Here is a 23,636-nt window from a genome sequence, read left to right as displayed (position 1 = left end):
GTTTTGCAGTTAAACACTTGTGTTTCATGACCACATGTGATCCTGAAAGCAACCCTATAAGGTAACAAAGAGTGTTTAAGGGACATGCCTAAGATAATCCCAACTGGTAAATGGCAGAATTGGACCAAAAATATAACCCAGTGCGGGTATTTGGGGTCTCGCATTTTATTTTATCCTGCATAGTTGTGATTAAACAAAGTGTTCTCCTTCTGAGTCAAATTGTATGCAAAAAAAGAGGGCATATTATACACTTCCTAGTTTCAGAGTTCTCAGATTCTCTGATGCCTAAAAATAAAAGTCAAGAACTATTTCAAAAAACAGTTGGCAGAAAAGTATCCAAACCAGCCAAGATCTGCTTGCCAGTTTTTATAACAACCTTCTATGAAGCCCATGCTCATACCCTTGAACTCTTAGAAATTATAGAGGATATTATTATGATCAAGATTATAAAGTGACTTAAAACATTTTAAGTAAAGGTATAAAACATAGACTTAAGCGTCTGAATTTCTAAAAATGCTACTTAATAAATTTCAACAATTATTTCTCCAGTACGCTAATCTACCCACAAGTCACACTGCTATTACGGATAAATAGAATACTGACTTAATTAGAAGTTGAAGTTTAATAGTATGTTTCCCCCTATTGTATTCTTTTAAATGTTTTACCTCGTGGCAGTAATTCATCTAACATGAATTATTTTAGATAGTGAAATCCACACCCATAAAACAGTATCAAATGACTACTTACATTTTTCTGCTTAAAGAGCTCCATTTTTATTCCCGGGCTGACAGGCAGGAGCCATAACAGAAATTATCTCACCATGCTACCTACTATATTCTTCTATTATAATTATCACAAAACATTATAATCACTGGTTTACACTGACCCCTTATTCATTTGTAAGTTTCTCAAGGGCTAGAGGAACCATTTCTTAAGAAAAGTGCCTTAGCATGTGGTAAATATTTAGTCTATTCAATAAAAAAGTGTTCTTTTCGTCTATTTTATCTTATTTTTATTTTTGCCCAATGGAGAAACAGGAAACAGCAGTTTAGCAAAGAGGGAGGAGGAAGAATGATATAATGTTTTAAGTGGATTGAGTCAGCGGATCCCAACCTTTTGGACCTCTCAGACCACCAATGGTGGTGACCGCTGGATTGAGTGTTAGGAAATTGCCAATATTTGACTTACAAAATTTCAATTCCTTTTGTTTGAGCTTCTAAAACAGCGGTTCTCAACCTGTGGGTCACGACCCCTTTGGAGGTCGAACGACCCTTTCACAGGGGTCGCCTAAATACATCCTGCATATCAGATATTTACGTTACAATTCATAACAATAGCAAAATTACAGTTATGAAGTAGCAACGAAAATAGTTTTATGGTTGGGGGTCACCACAACATGAGGAACTGTATTAAAGGGTCGCAGCATTAGGAAGGTTGAGAACCACTGCTCTAAAATAACAAGCACACAGTGGAAACACAAATTTTGCTTGACTTACTCATTACTGGTTTGAAGATGCAAAAGCCTAACAAAAATAACATGGGAATCTTTTGGAAACACAATTTTCGTTTTCCTCATGTGTCAGACAATCAATTCATATAATTCTGCACTACAATTTTAACTGTAACCTTTCATCCAACAAATGTATCTGGGTTCTTAAGTGAGAGGCAAAAGGGACAGAATATTAAACAAGATAGCCTTTGCTCTGGAACAACATTTAATGTCTAGCATACTGCTACATACACTAGATCAGGGGTGGGCAAACTTTTTGACTGGAGGGCCACAATGGGTTCTTAAACTGGACCGGAGGGCCGGAACAAAAGCATGGATGGAGTATTTGTGTGAACTAATATAAATTCAAAGTACACATCATTACATAAAAGGGTACGGTCTTTTTTTTTTAGTTTTATTCATTTCAAACGGGCCGCAGTTTGCCCACGGCTGCACTAGACTCAACCTAAAATGCTTCAAGAAGTATACAAACCACCATTTATTGAACCCTGGTGCCAAGATGGTGGTAGAGCCAAGATCTGAATATTAAACTAAAATTCCACCCAACATACCATGCTGCAATTTGGTTTCTAGATGTTTTTCTTTTACAGCATCCCAGGATATTCTTAACAGGCAGTAACTGTTCATATTTATTTGTGTCCAAATCAATTAATATTTGTTGAATGACAGTTGGACATCCATATGCAAAAAAGGTACCTTAATCTCTACCTTGCACTACCTACAAAAATTAATTTTAAATAGACTTATAGACCTAAATATAACAGTGAAGAGTGTATAAAACTTAAGAGAACGTAAGAGAAAAATCTTCATAATAGTAATTATTTAGCTTTTTGGATAGAAAGAAAAAAAAACACACATGACTAATAAAGGAAAAGAAATAGATAACTTGGACCTCATCAAAACTGAAACCTTTTCTGTTGCAAACAATACCAGTATGGGAGAAAATATCTGTAAAACATATGTATCTGATAAAGAACTTACATCAAGAGTATATAAAAAACTATTATAATTCACTAAGACAATAATCCAGTGGTTCTCAACCTTCCTAAAGCCACAACCCTTTAATACAGTTCCTCATGTTGTGGTGACCCCCAACCATAAAACTATTTTCGTTGCTACTTCATAACTGTAATTTTGCTACTGTTATGAATCATAATGTAAATATTTGATATGCAGGATGTATTTTCATTGTTCGCGACCCACAGGTTGAGAACCGCTGCCATAATCTAATTGAAAAATGGACAAAAGAGGAAAACATTTCACTAAAGATACACGAAAGGCAAATAAAAATATGAAAAGATGTTCACCATCATCAGTTATGGAAATGCAAATTAAAACCACAATGACATACCACCACACACCTATTACAAAAGCTAAAACTTTTAAACTAACAATACCAAGTGCTTATGAGAATACAAAGAACCTGGCACTCTCCACCACTGCTGACAGGAATAAAAAATGGTAGACATTTGGGAAGAGTTTCTTATGAGATTAAACATACACTTAACATATGACCCACAACCCTACTCCTAGGTATTTATTTACCCAGGAGCAATGCAAACATGTCTACACAAAGACTTGTATGCAAATGTTCACAGTAACTTTATTTGAAATAGACAAAAACTAGAAATATCCATCAACCAGTAAATGGATAAACAAATTTAAAATACTACTCAGCAAAAAAAAAGTAGTGAACTACTGATATATATACAACTGATGACTCTCACAAGTATTACCCTGAGCCCTGGCCAATGTGGCTCAGTTGGCTGGGCATTGTCCTGTGCACCAAAAGGTTGCCAGTTCGATTTCCAGTCAGGGCACATGCCTGGTTTCAGGCTTGATCCCTGGTGGGGGGTTTGCAGGAGGCAGTTGATCGTCAATATTTCACTCTCATTCTCATTTATAACCACCAACTTAATACCACAGGCATAAACTATTGTTGTGATCTCCAAAATGATCTTCCTATCTTTCCTATATATATCCTCTTTTTTAACAATTGTGAATATATATGAAGATTATCTATGAAATTTTTTTTCATAACATTCTTCTTATAAAAGTGCTCAAAGCCTCCCTCAATGGATCTTATATGACCAGTATGCATTGTTCATTAGACTCTGAAGACTTTCACAATATTGTTCCACCCGCCCCCCCCCCCCCCAATGGTTCCTTCTGTTTGGTTTTATTCAAGTCCCATAATTGAGAATGGGAAAGCCCTATCTCCCCCTCTGCCAAAAGATGCTGTAGAGTAGTTCTCTTAATTAATGAGACTTCTTCAGCATTCAGCTAATTCCATCTCCAAATACCAATAAACTTAACTGTAGCTTATCTTTTCACCTCTAGGTTTTGTCTCTCCACCACCAGCTTTCCTTAAAACAACGATTCTGAAATAATAGCTTTCCATCCACTCAAAGACTTCTCACACCAGATTAGTACTACTGGTTGAAACTGATTACTGAAATGAATTGGAAAAACAATTAGATAAAATTGGAGAAAACTAAAATCTTCTTTAATACATTGAAGATTTCCAATCTGACAAGCGAAAGTTTCCCCTTCAATGCCAAGAGTCACACAACTTTGTAGAGGTGCAATGGAACTAGGCACACTCAAGATCAGTACTGTGATATTCTACATATAAAAGGTCTACAGCGCCCTGGCCGGCTTGGCTCAGTGGATAGAGCGTCAGCCTGTGGACTGAAAGGTCCCAGGTTCGATTCCGGTCAAGGGCATGTACCTTAGTTGTGGGCATATACCCAGTGGGGAGTGTGCAGGAGGCAGCTGATCGATGTTTCTCTCTCGTTGATGTTTCTAACTCTCTATCCCTCTCCCTTCCTCTCTGTAAAAAATCAATAAAATATTAAAAAAAAAAAAAAAGGTCTACAGCAACTTATTATATTACTTTGAATTTATAAAACCCTTTCTTGTCCTAGCTGGTTTGGCTCAGTGGCTGGAGCGTCAGCCTGCGGACTGAGGGGTCCCAGATTTGATTCCAGTCAAGGGCACATGTCCAGGCTGTGGGCTTGATCCGGGGGGCGTATAGGAAGCAGCCAATCAATGATTCTCTCTCATCACTGATGCTTCTATCTCTCTCTCCCTCTCCCTTTCCCTGTGAAATCAATAAAAATATATTAAAAAACAAAACAAAACAAAAAACCCTTTCTTAAGAGCTCAAAATATGTTCTTAATCTGAAGCATAAGGAAAGGTAGAATGAACAAGAGGTTTGCTCAAAGAAGTCAAAAAGCCAACTATTCCCTGTAATCTTGGCACTTTTTAAACCAAATTTTGACTGTAAGCTTTTTGAAGGCAGAACATACCTATCTAGAGGAAAAAAACAACTGCTCTGCATTACCCTAACACAATAATTAAAATATAGCAGGTATTTGTTTTAAGGATTGAAAGGCAAAAACTCAAGCTGGCAGTGCTTGAGGTATAGCAATAGGTCAAAACAGTAAATAATTGAGAATGGGAAAGCCCTCTCTCCCCCTCTGCCAAAAGATGCTATAGAACAGTTCTTTTAATTAATGACTCCCTCCACTGTCTTACCGATAGCATCAATTCCTATAATTCTAAGACTTGCCATGTTTACACAAATCTAACAGCACCAAAATACCACAAGGAACTAGGATCAGGGAATTTATAATAGAGTTCAGAAGCACTCCAATATGCTCCTTTGAGAATTAAAAAAAAAGTAGCTTTGGTACAGAGAGTGAAAGGAATAGACTTGGAGTCAAGTGCTAGGTTTGAAATTCTGGTTCTATTCTACACATACTAGCTGTATATCACATTGGGAAAATCATATAATTTCCTGAGAAGAGCAACTACTTTATTTGCACGGGTAAAATACGAATGCATGTGAAAGTATCCTAGGATAGTAGATATTAGTTGTTCAATAAATGTTAGTTAAATAAAAGTTAAATAAACAACCCTTCAATTTTATCCTATTAATACCCACCACTTGGCCTTTTACCAAATACATTAAAATATATATATATATATATATATATATATATATATATATATATACATATATATACATATAAAATAAAAAAATCAATTGGCTGCCTCCTGCATGCCCCCTACTAGGGATCCAGCCCACAACCCGGGCATGTGCCCTTGGCTGAAACTGAACCCGGGACCCTTTAGTCCACAGGCTGAGGCTCTATCCCAGGGGTGGGCAAACTTTTTGACTCGAGGGCCACAATGGGTTCTTAGACTGGACCGGAGGGCCGGAACAAAAGCATGGATGGAGTGTTTGTGTGAACTAATATAAATTCAAAGTAAACATCATTACATAAAAGGGCACGGTGTTTTGTTTTTTTGTTTTTTTAGTTTTATTCATTTCAAATGGGGCGATCCGGCCGACAGCTGCTCTAGCCACTGAACCAAATCAGCTAGGGCCCAAGTATATTTTTAAAAGTTGAGAAGTGGCCGAAACCGGTTTAGCTCAGTGGATAGAGCGTCGGCCTGCGGACTGAAAGGTCCCAGGTTCGATTCCGGTCAAGGGCATGTACCTGGGTTGCGGGCACATCCCCAGTAAATGTGCAGGAGGCAGCTGATTGATGTTTCTCTCTCATCGATGTTTCTAACTCTCTATCTCTCTCCCTTCCTCTCTGTAAAAAATCAATAAAATATATTTAAAAAAAAAAAAAAGTTGAGAACTGTATTGTTTGAGCAATCATTCAATATATCCAACTTTTTAAAGAGTTGCTAATAAATTTCTTTCCCTTTGTATCTGTGACACTGAGGTTTTATTTTATTGTCAATTAAGAAGTCCGAAAATAATAGACTATATGGACAAATAAGTAGATTTTGTTTAAAGAACGTCATGCACTACTAGCCCAGCCGTGGGCAAACTACGGCCCGCGGGCCGGATCCGGCCCGTTTGAAATGAATAAAACTTAAAAAAAAAAAAAGACCATACCCTTTTATGTAATGATGTTTACTTTGAATTTATATTAGTTCACAAACACTCCATCCATGCTTTTGTTCCGGCCTCCGGTCCAGTTTAAGAACCCATTGTGGCCCTCGAGTCAAAAAGTTTGCCCACCCCTGCCCTAGCCAGTGTGGCTCAATTGGTTACAGCAGTGGTCGGCAAACTCATTAGTCAACAGAGCCAAATATCAACAGGACAACGACTGAAATTTCTTTTGAGAGCCAAATTTTTTAAACTTAAACTATATAGGTAGGTACATTGTTATTAACTTAATTAGGGTACTTTTTTTTTTTTATTAGTTAAGGTATTACAAATGTGTCCACATTCCTCCCATTAACCCCCAACCTCCCCCCCCCACACACACACACTCATGCTCCCATCCCCCCGTTGTCCATGTCCATTGGTTTGGCTTATATACATGCATACAAGTCCTTCGGTTGATCTCTTCCCCTTACCCCCCCCCCCCTACTTTCCTTCTGGGGATTGACAGCCTGATCGCTGTTTCTCAGTCTTTGGGCCTGTTTAATTAGGGTACTCTTAAGCTGGCCTTTGCTAAAAATGTCCTCAATCTGATTGAGGTACGTTCGCTGAGGTCGACCCCTTCCAACTCTCCCACCCACACTCGTCTTGTATACTTGCTTCTGCACATGGGCCACAAATTTTCAAACGCACTGTACGTGCGCGCCCGCACGTGGTATTTTACGGAAGAGCCACACTCAAAGGGCCAAAGAGCCGCCTGTGGCTCAGAGCCGGGGTTTGCCGACCACTGGGTTAGAGCATAGTCTCATATACCGAAAGGTAGCAGATTCCATTTCCAGTCAGGGCACAGGTTGGGAGTTTGAGCCCTGATTGAAGACACGTGGGAGGCAACCAATCAATGTTTCACTTTTACATCACATTAATGTTTTTCTCTGTCTGTCTCTCAAATTAATAAAAGCATGTCCTTGGGCAGGGGTCCTCAAACTTTTCAAACAGGGGGCCAGTTCACTGTCCCTCAGACCGTTGGAGGGCCGGACTATGGCTTAAAAAAAACTATGAGCAAATTCCTATGCACACTGCACATATCTTATTTTGAGGTAAAAAAACAAAATGGGAACAAATACAATATTTGTATTTGCATGTGGCCCGCAGGCCGTAGTTTGAGGACCCCTGTCCTTGGGTGAGGATTAAAAAAATGATTAAAGAACGTCGTATTTTCTTGCTTTTATAACCACAAACACCAAATTAATCATTTACCTTCATCATCATCATCTCTTTCTTTCTCTTCCAATGCTTGTCTTTCCAATTGTCTTGCTACCTCATCCACTGAGGCTCCTGATTCTTTATCAGGTTCCTGTTGCCCTGCTAATCAAATATAATAGCATAAATCAAATCTAATAAAGATACTTTAACACTAGAATATGTTCTACAGATAGTGAAGAACACACAAGTCCTTTCCTGATAGGTGTTTAGGAAACAAAAACATTATTGTGAACATTAACAGAATTTATTTAATGACAAAGAAAAGTCTCCCAAATCTAAGTAGGATTGTCCATTCAACAAAATACATTCTCTGTGACAGCAGCTAAAGGTTATGCAAAAGTGTGAGGTGGTCCCTATATTTAAGTAGTTTTAACTTTCTAAGTATTTAACAATTAAACTACAACAAATACTTTACTAACCAAACAGGTACTTAAGATAGGCAATAAATGCTGAAGACCTTAGTGAAGAAGAGGATTTCTGTGGGACACGGGGGGCCTTCAGGGGTTCATGAAGAAAAAAAGTTGTCAAGCTGGGCTAGGTAAAATCAAAATAAATAGAAAAAGACATTCCATTACTAAAAGAAAAAATTCTTGAACAGCTAAGCATAAGACCAGGCCCCTGCTCTGGCAGTGATTATAATCTAGCTAGAGGAGGAATATGCGTGTGCAGAAAGACAGTAATATGAGGTAGCACATAATAAAGTGACATTTTGGCCTTTGTAGAACATTCATATTGAGAATGTCCTGCTAAACATGTTTTAGGGTCAGTCTGCTGAACACACCTTAAAGACCAAACTGAAGAGCTTGGACTTCATCTGAAAGCCAGGAAGAGCCACTAACCAGCCTGTGTCCTGGGATTAACTTGTGTCCTGGGAGTGTCTCAGCACCTGCAACTCTCCCTCTTCAACTCCCATCTAATCAACATTTCGGACAGACTAACCCTCTCCAACCTCTCTCAACTCCACGCTCATCACTTCTGGCCTCTCCATTTTTCTTTCATTCTTTCTATGGCTTTCACAGGTAGAGATATTTTTTTTCCTAAAAACGAAACAGGTGCAAATAATTGTTCCTAAAATGAAAGACCTGGTGCAACAAAAACACACTGACTTCTCAAAATAAAATAACTCTTAATATAACCCAAGCGTTCAAGTTTTTAGCTGTTTTCCTGCCTTACCAGTGGATTTGGACAAGTTCGGCTCTGAGCCACAGAATGCATCCTCTATCTAGACCGCCTGCAACGCCATTATAATTCAGGCCTAAAAACCCTAACGCTCGATGATGCCGTGGGATTAGACGAGTGAAAATTCGCGCGCGCGCGCGCACACACACCCGCCCTCCCGCCCCACATTCCGCAATTACAACTCAGTGACATGAGCGCGTGGGCATACACACACCCCCAAAAGTGAAGCCCGCACCAAAAACCCCTCTGTAAACTGGGATGGCGGGGGGAGGCGCGGTGCAGGCGCTCGGACTTGTCCACTTCACCCGCACCGTCTGCGAACGTGAGTACCAGGATGCTCCAGCAAAGCGGCGGCGGGCAGCGCGGGTCAGAAGCAGGTTTTTCAGGAAGCCAAACCGCGAGGAAGGTGGTAGGGAGGGCTGGGCGCGGTGCACGGCTTCACGGCCGCTGCACAGCCTGCGTGGCAGTCGAGTTCTGGCAACTCAGGGGCTCCCGGCCTACCGACCCCAGAGCGAGCTCCGCGAGGGAAGCTGAGCGACCCGATCCCGCTCTCCCTCCCCACGCTTCCACCAGCTCTCCAGTCCCACGGGAGGAGAAGCCGCCTCCCCGCGGGGCTGCGACTCTGTAGCCCGGCCTCGCCACGCGCTCAGTCCCGGGAATCAGTCCACTCCAGGGTTCCGAGTCCCCGGTCCCTGACACCCACGCCGGGCCTGAGCCGAGGCGTTCGGCCATCCCTGGGAAAAACATAAAACTCGCTTTACCTGTAGCAGCCCCTTTACTCTTTTTCTTCTTTCGTCTTTTTTTCTTGGCTGCCTCCTCCGCCGTAGAGGCAGCTCCCTCTTCCCTGTCGTCTGGATCCAGGTCGCCATTCAGGAGGCTCCCGGAGGCCGCTGCCTCCTCCACGGCCGCCATGTTGCCCGAGAGAGCGCGAGGGAGTGAGAGCGAGCGGCGAGAGCCCGCTCCTTCTTCACCCACCTCCACCACCGACGCCGGAAGCCGCTCTGTACGGTGGGGCGCAGGGAATGCTGGGACGGTGGAGGACTGGAAGGCCTGGGGCGCCCGCGGAAGCGGGGCGGGCTCACCTCCGGCGGGGCGCGGCGCGGCGGCGGCGGTGTCTGGAACGTGGCGGAGGCGGGCCTGGCTGCGGTTGGCTGGTGCGGGGCCCGACACCCGCCTCCTCCCGCGCCTCAGGCATTCATTCCCGGGGCATATCTGCCGTCCTGGGGTCCTGATGGATGCTTGTGCCGGTGGGCAGGTGCCGTCCGCCAGAGAAAAGCGAGTCTTTATTGGAGCCGAAAAGTTTGATATTCGCGGTTTTATAAAGCGCCCTGAAAGCGAGAAGAGGGGCTAGGAGATGTGCTCACTTGTGCACACTCCTTATGACTCAAAAGGACTGCGCTGTTATTCACAATTACGGCTCGCGGCGAGGCCGTCCAGGCACTAAGGAGACGAACCGGCAAAGGGAGAAAGAGATGAGGAGGCGCTTACTCTAGAGAAGCCAGGGGCGGACCGCGTCTCTAGAAGGGAGTGGTCAACTGCGTTGAGTGCTACGCAAAGGTCAAGTAAAAGGACAGAAAAATGTCAGAGGGAAGCCGTTGGGGGCCTTAGCAAGAGCTGTTTAGGCGGACAGATGGAAGCCAGGCTAAAGAGAGGTGAGGCACATGGGGAAATAGAGAACTTCCTGGTCCTTCGAGTTTCAGCTTAAACGCCACTCCCTCGGGGAGCCCTTCCTCAGCGACCTAATTCAGGCCCTGCCCCCGGAGCCTCTCACCGAGTTCCCAACCCTTTTCCCCGTGGCAACGTGTGATTAGTTCATTTGTGTGATTGTTTTATGTCTGTCTCCCCAGCTCCACGAAGACAGGAATCCTGCGTGTTTTATCCTCACCGCCAATACCTGCCTCTAAATTAGAGGGTCGTAGGAGCTGAGTCGTTACCCATTGTATAAATGGGTACTTGGGAAGTGCCAAGTACTCTGCCTTCATTATCTCATTTAATCCACGTCTGAGTTGAGGAAATTAGAGAGTTTTGGTCATTTGTACCAGGTCATACAGCAAGTTAATACAATTAGAATCCAAACCCAGGTCATCAGGCACCAAAAGTTTAAGAATTCTGTATGCTGCCTTCCCAATTGAAATTTCAAATCTGTTCCGTCAATATTTATTGATAGTAGACCAGAAGTAATTTTTTGTTGGTGAAAGATGCAAGAATGAATAAGATAGAAATCAGTACCCTGAAGAAAGTTTAGCATCCAATGAAACAAATACGTAAAGAAATAGTAAAATAGCCCAGCTGGTGTGTGGTTGAGCATCGACCTATGAACCAGGAGGTCAGGGTTCAATTCCCAGTCAGGGTATATGCCCGGGATGTTCCTATCATATTCTCCCTCTCCCTTCCTCTCTGAAATCAATAAAAAAATACGTATTTTAAAAGAAATAATAAGATGCTAATACTATCCTTATTTATTATTTTCTATTTTAAGTTCGTCTATCACAAAGCTGATGAATTTTTAAAGGGTCTAAAAGATCTTCAAATTGAGGGCAAGATGTAGCTGGTCAACCTCAGGAGGAGTCAAAGCTCACCTTTGTTGAAGTGCAAAGCTACTCCCAGAAGCTCTTAACATCCTTGTTAGTAAAATCTGCTACATTAAAAAAAAAAAGCCCACAAGCTTTGTTGTAAACGCCTACAAGCTTTGTTGTGAATCTTCTCAGGTCCTCGCTAAGTTATGGGAACCCTTGGGTCATGGTTACTACCTGTGTTTTCCCGGGAAACACAGGATCCCAGAGGACAAAACCAGTAAATTTGATAGATGAATTTTGACACAGGCGTGCTTAAGGTATAAGTTGATCTACAGAATTATCAATGTCAAAGTAAAGTTTGTTCAGTGACAAAAATTAAGATGCAAACCTGCCGTAATAAAAATATTGTTTCTTTGCTGCAAAGGGATTGTACTATACTTCTGTCCCTTTCCTGAAAAGAGGCAAGGAAACAAAACTTTAAGGTAGTAGTAAAAAACAACACATATCTTAAAAGCTTGATAATGGATATTTGCTGGAAGATTGTTTTCCAGGACACTGAAGAGTTTGAGGTTAACTGTACTTAAAATAGTAGTACATGACATTCCTATTTTCATCATTTGGTTTTCTCTGCAAGAGAAAATTGAATGAGGTAGAAGAGTAAGAAATGTTGAAAACCTAAGTAAGAATCTAAGAAAACCTGTAATAAATGCACCTATCTCAATACCAGTAGCTGCTAGCTAATTACATGAAGTCATTTTGTCTCAGGTGGCTACCTAGATAATCTGAAAAAAACAAGTTTTTTCCCCTCTTAGATACTTGTCCTATTATAAAATTAATGTATTATTATAAAACACATTTATTATTTTGTCCAAAAATGTATTTTTGCTGAGAAAATTTTGATTCCAAAATGGACAACATAATTACCCCTAGCCTTATTTTCTTTGAAATCTTTGCTATTGGTATGGCTTTGGACAAGTCAATCTCTCCAAATTTTAGTTTACTCATTTGTAAAATGAGAATAATGATAGTACCACATCATAGGATATGGAAATTAAATTTCAAAATGGAGAAAAAGCACTTAAGATAGTACAATGTCTGACACAATAGTGATGTGTTAGCTAATATTATTGTTAGTAAGTCATATTCTTAAAAATTTTCCATTTGTGTAGATTATATGATGGTCTAAATAATTTAAGGCACACATATATTATGTGACATTTGGCAATGGGTTAACAAGAAATATGGTTTTAAAAATTGGGAAAGCGTGATTGCTTGACATTAAGGGAAATACTAAGGATTTTTTTCATATCTTTATGGTTTAAAAATTCTATACATGTAACTTTTAAAATGTATAAATTGTATGATATACAGGAGTGAGCAGGTTATGATTATTTCAATAGCTTTATTAACTCTCACGTACTCACAGCTAAAAACCTACTTTTGCCAACTCCTGTGTGTGTGTGTGTGTATGTATATATATATGTGTGTGTGTGTAGATATATATATATATATAACCTAAATACAGTCATATTGGGGGCTTAAGGCTTCAACACATGAATTTGGGAGGGGACACAATTCAGACTATAACAGACATTGCCAAATATCCTCTTGGAGAAAGGGGCAGGGAACTGCTGCTGGTTGAGGCATGAAAAAAATGTGTTATGCTTAGGAGAAGTTCTTGCTGAGGAAAAAGTAAATTATGACCAAATTATAAGTGGCCTTCTATGTTACTGTAAAGAGTATGGCTTTTATTGTAAGGCTTTGAGGTGATATGTGACAAAGGATATTTAAATTTTAGTATTTAAGAAAATGCCTAAAATAGAAGACAACAGATATATCAATAGCAGGTCAATACCATGCATACTGTGTATCCATTAAAAGATAGTAAAATGATATGCATGTAGATTATGTGGATAAATTTAAATGTTTACATAATACAAACAGGTTTTCAAGCTAGGGAAAATTAGTCATTTTTGCTTTGTGAAAGATGACTCTAATGGCAGCCTAGATTCTAGAACAGTGGTTCCCCTCCAGAAAATTGTTTCATTTATAAAGCCAAGTATATTTAAAGAACTTTTTTCTGCTTTGAGAATTTGGTACTTTCTGTTTTTTGAAGTTGAGCAGTACTTTAAAATTATTATGATGAAATGACAGTGAGAGTAGATGATGGGTCTTTTGTGCCCTGACCACACCCGCCCCCCCCAAAAAAAATTAAAGGCCTCGTATGTCATTTCTCAAAACCTTTTTGAAAACTTTCCTCAATAGTGAAATCCCAAGTCTGATGTCATTTATTCTAAAGAAAGAATTAGAAATGGCAGAGCCTGGTAGTAGGGCAGACTCGCTAAGATGTTATTGTTGAAAAATATTGATAAGAATTTAGGCGAAGTCTCTTAGGGTGCTAGAGAGGAGAGATTGGGTTGCAGAAATATAGAATTAAGAATACTTACTGGGCCATTTAGTGTGGAGAGGGAGGAGTTCACAATGACACCCAGGTTTCTGGCCTGGGTTCCTGGGTGGATAGTGGTACCACTTTGTGAGATAGGGAATAGAAAAGGAGGAGTAGGTTTTGGAGGAGGTGGAGGGAGAGATAAGCTTTGGGCATTTTAACTTTGAGATGCCTGCAGAGCATCCAGGCAAAGATATCCAGTAGTCAGAAACATGGATCTGGAGATTGTGAATTATTATGGCTTGCTTAGGTGTGGTAGAAGGCTGTGAATGAGGTATCTCAGGGAGAAGAGAAAGGACCAGAAACAGAACACAATCCAGAAGGACATTAATGTTTTAGGTATTTTTTTATGTGGTTTTATGTTTGTTTGTTTGTTTTGTTTTATTGTGGAGGTTTTTTCCTATAAGAAGCAAGGGTGGGAAATTCTGTTAAGACAATTACAAAGTAATGATAAACCAAGAAGGAGAAAATGCTTTAGAGAATAAGCACATGGAAGTGAGAGAAAATGTTTTACAAAACAAAAGTTGGTTCGGCTATATCAGCTGTTGAAGAAAGCAAATAGTATGAAGTCTCAAACTAGACCATTGATTTTATTTATTTTTTCTTCTTTCTTTATGGATTAAGGTATTACATATGTGTCCTGATCCCCCCATTGCTCCACCCCCACCCCACTCATACCCTCACCGCCCTGTTGTCTGTGTCCATTGGTTAGGCTTGTATTCCTGCATACAAGTCCTTTGGTTGATCTCTCCCTTACCCCTTCCCTCCGAGGTTTGACGGTCTGATTGATGCTTCTCTTTCTCTGGATCTGATTTTGTTCATCAGTTTATGTTGTTCATTATATTCCACAAATGAGTGAGATCATGTGATATTTATCTTTCTCTGACTGGCTTGTTTTGCTTAGCATAATTCTCTCCAGTTCCATCCATGCTGTTGCAAATGGTAAGAATTCCTTCTTTTTTACTGCAGCATAGTATTCCATTGTGTAGATGTACCACAGTTTTCTAATCCACTCATCTGCTGATGGGCACTTAGGCTGTTTCTAAATCTTAGCTATGGTGAATTGTGCTGCTATGAACATAGGGGTGCATATATCCTTTCCAATTGGTGTTTATAGTTTCTTGGGATATATTCCTAGAAGTGGGAACACAGGGTCAAATGGGAGTTCCATTTTTAGTTTTTTGAGGAAACTCCATACTGTTGTCCACAGTGGCTGCACCAGTCTGCATTCCCACCAGCAGTGAAGGACGGTTCCTTTTTCTCCACATCCTCTCCAGCTCTTGTCATTTGTTGATTTTTTTTAAAAATATATTTTATTGATTTTTTACAGAGAAGAAGGGAGAGGGATAGAGAGTTAGAAACATCAATGAGAGAGATCGATCAGCTGCCTCCTGCACGCCCCCCACTGGGGATGTGCCCGCAACCAGGGTACATGCCCTTGACCAGAATCGAACCCTGGACCCTTGAGTCCGCAGGCCGACGCTCTATCCACTGAGCCAAACCGGTTCGGCCATTTGTTGATTTTTTGATGATAGCCATTCTGACAGGTGTGAGATGATACCACATTGTTGTTCTGATTTGCATCTCTCAGATGATTAGTGACTTTGAGCATGTTTTCATATGTCTCTTGGCCTTCCTTATGTCATCTTCTGAAAAGTATCTATATAGGTCCATTGTTTATCTTCCTTTTGTTAAGTTGTATGAGTTAGACTTTAACCATTAGTTAGATTTTAACCATTAGGATCCCTGTGGTGACTTTAGGGAGAACAGTTTTGTTAGAGAGCGCCAAAAAAAGATTCTCATAAGAAATTGGGTTGCACTATTCTGGATATCAGCTGGAGGATCAAAGGATCCTTTATCTCAAACCCATTTCATCAGTGACTCTTGAAAGACTCGCCCTTTTTGTTCTTCTGGAGAGCACCTTTCTTGAAATTAAATGTGATGCTGTCCTGTGATTCTTTCCCTGTTTTAGTTCTGTCCAAAGATATCCTAAGTTACCTTTCATCTTACAATATTTTATTATTTTCTTCTGTAACTGGATAATAGTTAGGTAGTAATAGAACTTCTTTTTCTTCCCCATAATCTCTATGTAGCATCCATGTATTTAGGCTAGATTTTAAGAAAGACATATATAGTTCCAAGTAATATGCCTGTGGCCAAGTTGTCAGGAGTATCATTACCCACATGGAGATTTCAAGTGTTTATTGGCCAGAGCTACATAGAAATCAATATCAAGGGTTCACAAAAGAAAGATGAGCTACATACTACAAGACAAATGACAGTACTATTCATAATCTCTCTCTTCCCATCTCTTCTGATAATGGTCCCCACTAGTGATTAATGAGAGTTATGTTGGTGTTGAAGACAGAGTTGAACTAGGAATATATTGTGAGTGAAGTTGTATATGGAAAAGGGTTAAAGAGATGTTCTCAAACTTTTGGTCTCAGGACCCTTTTACACTTGGAAAATTATAGAGGAGTCCACAGATGTTTTTGTTTATATGGTGCTATAGACTGAATATTCATGTTTCCCCAAAATTCATATGTTGAAACCTAATACCCAATGAGATGGAGGGAGGGGGCCATTAGTAAGTGATTACATAATGAGGGCAGAGGTCTCATGAATGAGATTAGTACTCTTATAAAAGAAACCCCAGAGGGCTTCCTTGGTCCCTTGCACCATGTGAGAACAGTGAGAAGACAGATGTATATGAATAGGAAGCTGGACTTCACCAGACACTGAATCAGATAACTTCATAATGTCCCACAGTCACTGAGGCTTGTTTTTTTCTCCCTTGGCTTCAGTTTAATGGGTTCCATTGATTTGCCTTCAACTTCACTTATTTTATTTTGTAACTAGAGGCCTGGTGCACAAAAATTTGTGCCCTCGGTGCGGGAGGAGGGGTCCCTCAGCCTGGCCTGTGCCCTCTAGCAGTCTGGGACCCCTCAGGGGATGACCACCTGGTGGCTTAGGCATGCTCCCCAGGGGATTGGGCCTAAGATGGCAATCAGACATCCCTCTGGCAGCCCTGCAGACCTCGGGGGATGTCCACTTGCCAGCGGGGAGCAGGCCTAAACTGCAGTCGGACATCCTTAGCACTGCTGAGGAGGCAGGAGAGGCTCCCACCATCACCGCTGTACTGGGAGCCATCAGCCTGGCTTGTGGCTGAGCAGAGCTCCTCCCATGTGAGAGCGCCCTGACCACCAGAGGGCAGCTCCTGCATTGAGCGTCTGCCCCCTGGTGGTCAGTGTGTGTCATTGTGACCAGTCATTCCCAGTCCTTCTACTGTTAGGGTCAGTTTGCATATTACCCTTTCACTATATAGGATAGAGGCCTGGTGCAAGGGTGGGGGCTGGCTGGTTTGCCCTGAAGGGTGTCCCGGATCAGGGTGGGGGTCCCGCTTGGGTGCCTGGCCAGCCTGGATGAGGGGATGATGGCTGTTTGCAGCTGGTCACACCCCCTTCAGGGTGGGGGTCCCCACTGGGGTGCCTGGCCAGTCTGGGTGAGGGGCTGAGGGCTGTTTTCAGGCTGGCAACCTCTCCTTTTTTTCTTTCTTTCTTTTTTTTTTTTATTCTGGGATGTATTTACCTTCTATAGCTGTCACTGGAGCTGAGAGCCAGCTCCAGCTCTGAGGCCTGGCTCCAGCTCTGAGGCTGCGGCTGGCTGAAAGCAGGTATCTGGGTTTGTTTAGCTTCAATAATTGAAACATTGTTGCCATCACTGCCACTCTAAGCTCTGAGGCCAAAACTGGCCAAAAGCAGGTATCTGGAGCTTGTTTAGCTTCTATAATTGTAAAATTGTTTCTTAGAGTGCAGCTGAGAGGCCGGCAGCGGCAGGCGGGGAACGTTGGCTTCCTCCATCACTGGAGCAAGCAAGCCTCCTGTTTGCTTCAGCTGCCTGGCTGCCGGCCACCATCTTGGTTGGCAGTTAATTTGCGTATCACCCTGATTAGCCAATGGGAAGGGTAACGAAGTTACGGTTAATTACCATGTTTGTCTATTATTAGATAGGATGTTTAATTCCTGTTAAACCAGCCAGTTAATTTTTCATTTCAAATCCTTTTTTTTTCAGTTCTAGAATTTTCATTTGTTTCTTTTTTTTTTTAATTAAATCTTTATTGTTCAGATTATTACAGTTGTTCCTCTTTTTTTCCCCATAGCTTCCCTCCACCCGGTTCCCACCCCACCCTCTGCCCTGACCACCCTCCCCCCCTCACACTGTCCTCATCCATAGGTGTACAATTTTTGTTCAGGCTCTTCCCGCATTCCCCCCCCCCCCCCCCCGAGAATAGTCAGTCCACTGACCCAAGGAGGAAACCCCAGAGGGGAAAGGCCAGGAGGCATGAATTGCCAGCACTTCAGCCACTTGAAAACAGCTCCACTTGGAATGTGAGGCGGTTGTATGTTCAGCTGAGAAGTGAGGGGGCTGAACTCCACTGTCGCTGGGCTCCTGTCAGTCCGAGGCCCAAGCGTCCACCACGACAAGGAAGGAACAGAGCAAGGGGCCCGGAGGAAGGGAGGACCATGGAAGAAAACCGTGTCTAGACTTTCCCCAGCCCTCTCTTTCTTTCTGCTGCCCACAAGAGCCCCAGGCCCGGCCACAGTTCTGTCTCCACCTTTTAGTCCCCTATTCTCCAACCACAGAGGAAAGAAATAAGGAAGGAGTCTGTGCTGCCTTCAGAAAGTACCTATATACCTGATCGGCCAGTTGCCTTCCACAGAGGGAGGCCAGACTGGCATAGGCCCGCTCCCCACAGGGACATCAGTAGGACATCCTGTGAGGGCTCCCAGACTGTTAGAGGGGGCAGGTTGGGCTGAGGGATGCCCCCGAGTGCACAAATTTTTGTGCACCAGGCCTCTAGTTTATACTAATAAAAGAGTAACATGCTAATTAGACTTGGAGACCTTTTGGAGACCTTCTGGATGTCCTTCTGGACAAAGCCTGGGGCTTGGCCAGTCTGCAAACTGCCCCCAAACGGCCTTCAGACCCTCACCCAGGCTGGCTATTGCCCCCAGCGGGGACCCTCACCCCAATGGGGGTGTGGCCAGCTGCAAACAGCCCTCAGCCCCTAGCCCAGGCCAGCCATGCCCTGCTGGGACCGTCACCCTGAAGGGGGCATGGCCAGCCTGCAAAAGGCCCTCAGCCCTTCACCCAGGCTGGCCCCACCCCTCAGCAGGAATCCTCACCCCAATGTGGGTGTGATCAGCCTGCAAACTGCCCCAGCCCCTCACCCAGAACCACCCCACCCACTAAGGGGACCCCACCCCTGATCTGGGACCCCCTTCAGGACAGACCAGCCAGCCTCCACCCGTGCACCAGGCCTCTATCTATACTAATAAAAGAGTAATATGCTAATTAGACCAGGAGACCTTCCAGAGATCTTCTGGACATCCTTCCAAACAAAGCCATGGTGGCGGGGCTGAGGCAGAGGCAGTTAGGGGCGATCAGGCCAGAAGGGGAGGGCAGTTGGGGGTGAGAAGGGGAGGGCATTTGGGGACAAGCAGGCTGGCAGGGGGTGCAGCTGGGGGTGAGCAGGCCAGCGGGGGGTGGGGAGCAATTGGGTGCAATCAGCCTGGCAGGGGCAGGCAGTTAGGGGTGCTCAGGCCAGAAGGGGGTGGCAGTTGAGGTTGATCAGGCCAGCAGGCAGAGTGGTTAGGAGTGGGCAGGCAGGCAGGCAGGTGAGTGGTTAGGAGCCAGCATTCCCAGATTGTGAGAGGGATCCCAGATTGGAGAAGGGTGCAGGCCAGGCTGAGGGACACCCCCCCCCCCCATGCACAAATTTCATACACTGGGCCACTAGTAATAAAATAAAAATAAAAGAAAACTAGAATTACTTCCAAAAAAGGTGGGTACATCCTGATTGGTCTAAGCTAATATACATCAATTCCAATCCCTCTTAGTGGTTTGTATAGATATAGATATGTTGCAATCTTGGTCAATGAGACATAAAGAAAAACCATTGAGAACTTCTGGAAAAGGTTTACTAAATTTTTTCTAAAGACAAAATAAAATGAAGCGCTTTTTCTTCTTTTAGATGTTTTAAAGTCTGAGCATGATCACTAGGGATGAAATCTGAAGAACACAGAAGGATGGAAAGACGCTGGCCCCTTCAGCTACTGAATTGGAAAACCCTAGGCTAGTCTCTCTTTCTTCAAACATGTAAGATATCACACCTCTGCATTGTTAAAACAGATTTATGACACATAAATAAAGTCAGTTTAATTGATAAAAATTCCAGAATGTAGAGGACATGGTGCTCAGTCAGCTCTCTTGATCTAGATAGAAATTGCAAGTTTACATTCCTAGTGACTGAGGATGACTGAGATAAAAGACATGAATAGAATCAACTGGTCTTGAGGTTCTGAATGGAACACTGGTATAAAGTTATTTTGGGGTTAGAACCAATAGATCTCTAAAATTCTTTGGGTCTGAACTGGCAGCAGCTCGTAAGACAGAAAATAGGTACTTTTTAAGGCACTCATATTTTTGAGGGCCTGGTCTCTAGAAGTTGACATCCTTAGGTTGGTATGGGTGGAAGCTAGAACTGGCTGAGGCTCTTGGATACTCCTTTTAAAAAAATTATGATAATTTATGTGCCATAAAGTTTATCATTTTAAAGTGTATAATTCTGTGAGTTTTAGTAATTACAAGTCTACAACCACCACCACTATCTAATTAGAGAACATTTTCCATCCATCAATTAATAGACATTGGGGTTATGTCTACTTTTTGGCTGTGATGAATAGTTCTATGAACTTTTCTGTATGTTTTGGTATGAATATGTTTTTATTCCTCTTGGGCATATATCTACAAATATAAAAGCTGGTCATATGACAATTTTATTTTTAACCTTTTTATTTTTAACCACTGTTTTTTAAAAATTAAATTTATCAGGGTGACATTGGTTAATAAAGTTATATAAGTTTCAGGTATATAGTTCTATAATACATCATCTGTATGATATATTGTACTGTGTGTTTGCCACCCCAAGTCAAGTCTCCTTTCATTGCCATTTATCCCCCTTTTACACTCTTCTACCTTTCCCCACTCCCCATTTCCTCTGCCATTCACCATACTGTTGTTTGTCAATGAGTCTTTCTCTTTTTCTTTACTTTTGTTTTTATAATTTAAAAAAAATTTTCAGTTACATTTGACATTCCATATCATATTAGTTTCAGGTATACAGCATAGTGGATAAACATTTACATAACTTATGAAGTGATACCTCTAATAAATCTAGTACCTCCCTGACACCATACATAGTTATTACAATGTTATTTAATATATTTTTATGTTGTAATTTACATCCCTATGACTATTTTGTAACTGCCAATTTGTACTACTTAATCATTTCACCTTTTTATCCAGCCCTCCTACCCTCCCCCTTCTGGCAACAATCAGTTTGCTCTCTGTATCTATGAGTCTGTTTCTGTTTTGTTTGTTTATTTTGTTTTTTAGATTCCACATATAAGTGAAATCATGTGGTATTTGTCTTTCTCTATCAGACATATTTCACTTAGCATAATACCCCTTAGGTCAGCGGTTCTCAACCTGTGGGTCGCGACCCCTTTGGCAGTCAAACGACCCTTACACAGGGGTCGCCTAAGACCATCCTGCATATCGGATATTTACATTACGATTCATATCAGTAGCAACATTACAGTTATGAGTAGCAACGAAAATAATTTTATGGTTGGGTCACAACATGAGGAACTGTATTTAAAGGGCCAGAAGGTTGAGAACCACTGCCTTAGGTCCATCCATGTTGTTGCAGATGGTAATATTTCATTCTTTTTTATGGCCAAGTAATAGTCCATTATATATATGTATCACATCATCTTTAATCATTTATCAGTACATACTTACATTGCTTCTATATCTTGGCTATTGTCAACAATGCTGCAATGAACATAGTAATGCATATATATCTTTTTAAATTTGTGTTTTACTACCAGACTGTTTTCAGTAGCAGTTGCACCATTTTACATTTCTACCAGCAGTGCATGAGGTTTGTTCATATCCTTGTCAACACTTGTTATTGTCTGTTTTATTTTTATTATAGCCATCCTAGTGGGTGTGAAGTGGTATCTCATTGTGGTTTTGATTGGCATTTACCCAATGACTAGTGATGTTGACATCTTTTCATGTGTTATTGTCCATTTGCATATATTCTTAAATGTCCAAATCCTTTGCCCATTTTGAGTTATTTGTCTTTTTATTCTTGAGCTTACGAATTCTTTATATATTCTGAATACTAGACCCTTTGATGACCAGAACTATGGGCTGAGGTGTTTTCCCAGTGTTGTGTTTTGTGACATCGAAGAATGATCTATGTGGACCAGGAGATTTAAGTAAAAGTGTGGAAAATTTATTATAAGCAGATTCAGACTCCCTGCAAGGGGAGGAAGACCCAAGAGTGGGCTGCCCGTTAAAACCTTGTATATATTTGCTACAAGTCTGCTTCTATGTCTATCTGTGTTGTCACCTGATTAATTCCCTCAATTGTTTTTGCCCAGCAACAGACCTGAACTTTCCCTGTTTCTATATGCTCTTTCTCTGTTCCTGTGCTGAACTTTTTCTGTTTCTATGCGTTCGTCTGTCTTGTTGCTACAGCCTCTCCCTTGTTTTCCCATGCCTCCCGCTTTGAGTCCAGAAACATTTTATTATTTCGGCTTGGTTGGTTCCTGTGGTTAGGCTGGCTCAAACTGCCATGTCTACCCCTGCCTATGTTCTACCTGCCTTTGTTTTCAGCTGGAGCCCTGCCCTATCTGCCTGGGTTTCAAGTTAGGCCTCTTATCTTTATACATATTTGAGTTGCAAAATTATTTTCCATTCTGTGATCCATTGGCAGTTAATTTTTTGTATATGGTATGATATCAGGGTTCATTTTTATTCTTTCACATGTAAATATCCAGTTCCATTATCATTAATTCAAAAGACTATTCTTTCTTCCATTGAACTGTCTTGGAACTCTTGTCAAAAATTAATTTACCATAAATTTGAGGGTTTATTTCTAGACTCAATTGTAAGCCATTGATTTCTATATTTATCCTCATTGTCAGTACCACATTTGATTACTGTAGCTTTTATATTAAGTTTTGAAATTAGGAAATTGTTCTTTTTTCACGATTGTTTTGGATATTCTGGATCCTTGAATTTCCATGTGAATTTTAGAAATTTTAACATGTTAATTTCTGCCAAAACAACCATTGGAATTTTGATAGAGATTTCATTGAATCTGTAGGTCAACTGGGGAGTATTGCCATTTTAACAATATTAAGTCTTCAAATACATAAAATCTTTCTGTTACTTCTCACCTGAGAATACTTTTTTTCCATTGTTTTTTAAAGAGTAGAAGAGAAGGAGGGTAAGAGAGAGAAACATCAATGTGAGAGAGACACATCGATTGGTTGTCTCCCACCTGTGCCCTGCTGGGGGACAGGGATTGATCCTGCAATCCCGATACTGGGAATTGAATCTGTGACCCTTTGGTGCATGGGTGGATGCTCTAACCATTGAGCCAGTGACCAGGGCAATATAGAATATCTTTTTTTAAAAAAAAACACACGCATATTTTTATTGATTTCAAAGAGGAAGTGAGAGGGGAAAAGAGATACAAGCGTCAATGATAAGAGAAAATCACTGATAGGCTGCCTCCTACACACCCCCTACTGAGAATCGAGCCCACAACCTTGGGCATGTTCCCTTGACCAGAATTGAACCTGGGACCCTTCAGTCCTCAGACCAACGCTCTATCCACTGAGCCAAACCAACTAGGGCAAAGTAGCATAAATTTTAAGTGGTGTGCCTGC

The 23,636-nt window shown here is 41.6% G+C and overlaps 2 protein-coding genes across 3 annotated transcripts in view; one reads left to right on the top strand and one right to left on the bottom strand.

Moving 5' to 3' along the window:
- Positions 1-9,853, bottom strand: part of METAP2 (methionyl aminopeptidase 2) — a 37,001-nt gene extending 27,148 nt beyond the window's left edge. The window contains exons 1-2 of one of the 2 annotated variants that reach the window (XM_081082910.1): positions 9,624-9,853; positions 7,678-7,785 (exon numbers count right to left, since the gene is read on the bottom strand). In XM_081082910.1, coding sequence (XP_080939036.1) covers positions 7,678-7,785; positions 9,624-9,774 — 259 coding nt within the window. In that variant the 5' untranslated portion in view covers positions 9,775-9,853. The remainder of the gene's footprint in view (positions 1-7,677; positions 7,786-9,623) is intronic. The other variant, XM_081082911.1, reaches the window with a different exon arrangement.
- A 61-nt stretch (positions 9,854-9,914) lies between these two features.
- LOC308512517 (uncharacterized protein) overlaps positions 9,915-23,636 on the top strand; it is a gene marked incomplete at its 3' end in the record, with an annotated part of 45,471 nt that continues 31,749 nt past the window's right edge. Inside the window, exons 1-2 of the mRNA XM_081082226.1 lie at positions 9,915-10,514; positions 19,859-19,983. Of these exons, the coding sequence (XP_080938352.1) occupies positions 19,982-19,983 (2 nt within the window). The 5' untranslated portion in view covers positions 9,915-10,514; positions 19,859-19,981. The remainder of the gene's footprint in view (positions 10,515-19,858; positions 19,984-23,636) is intronic.

The sequence above is a fragment of the Myotis nattereri genome (genome assembly GCF_964212035.1).
Source record: "Myotis nattereri genome assembly, chromosome: 2".
Taxonomy (NCBI): Eukaryota; Metazoa; Chordata; class Mammalia; order Chiroptera; family Vespertilionidae; genus Myotis; species Myotis nattereri.
This window is presented reverse-complemented; position numbering and strand designations above follow the sequence as displayed.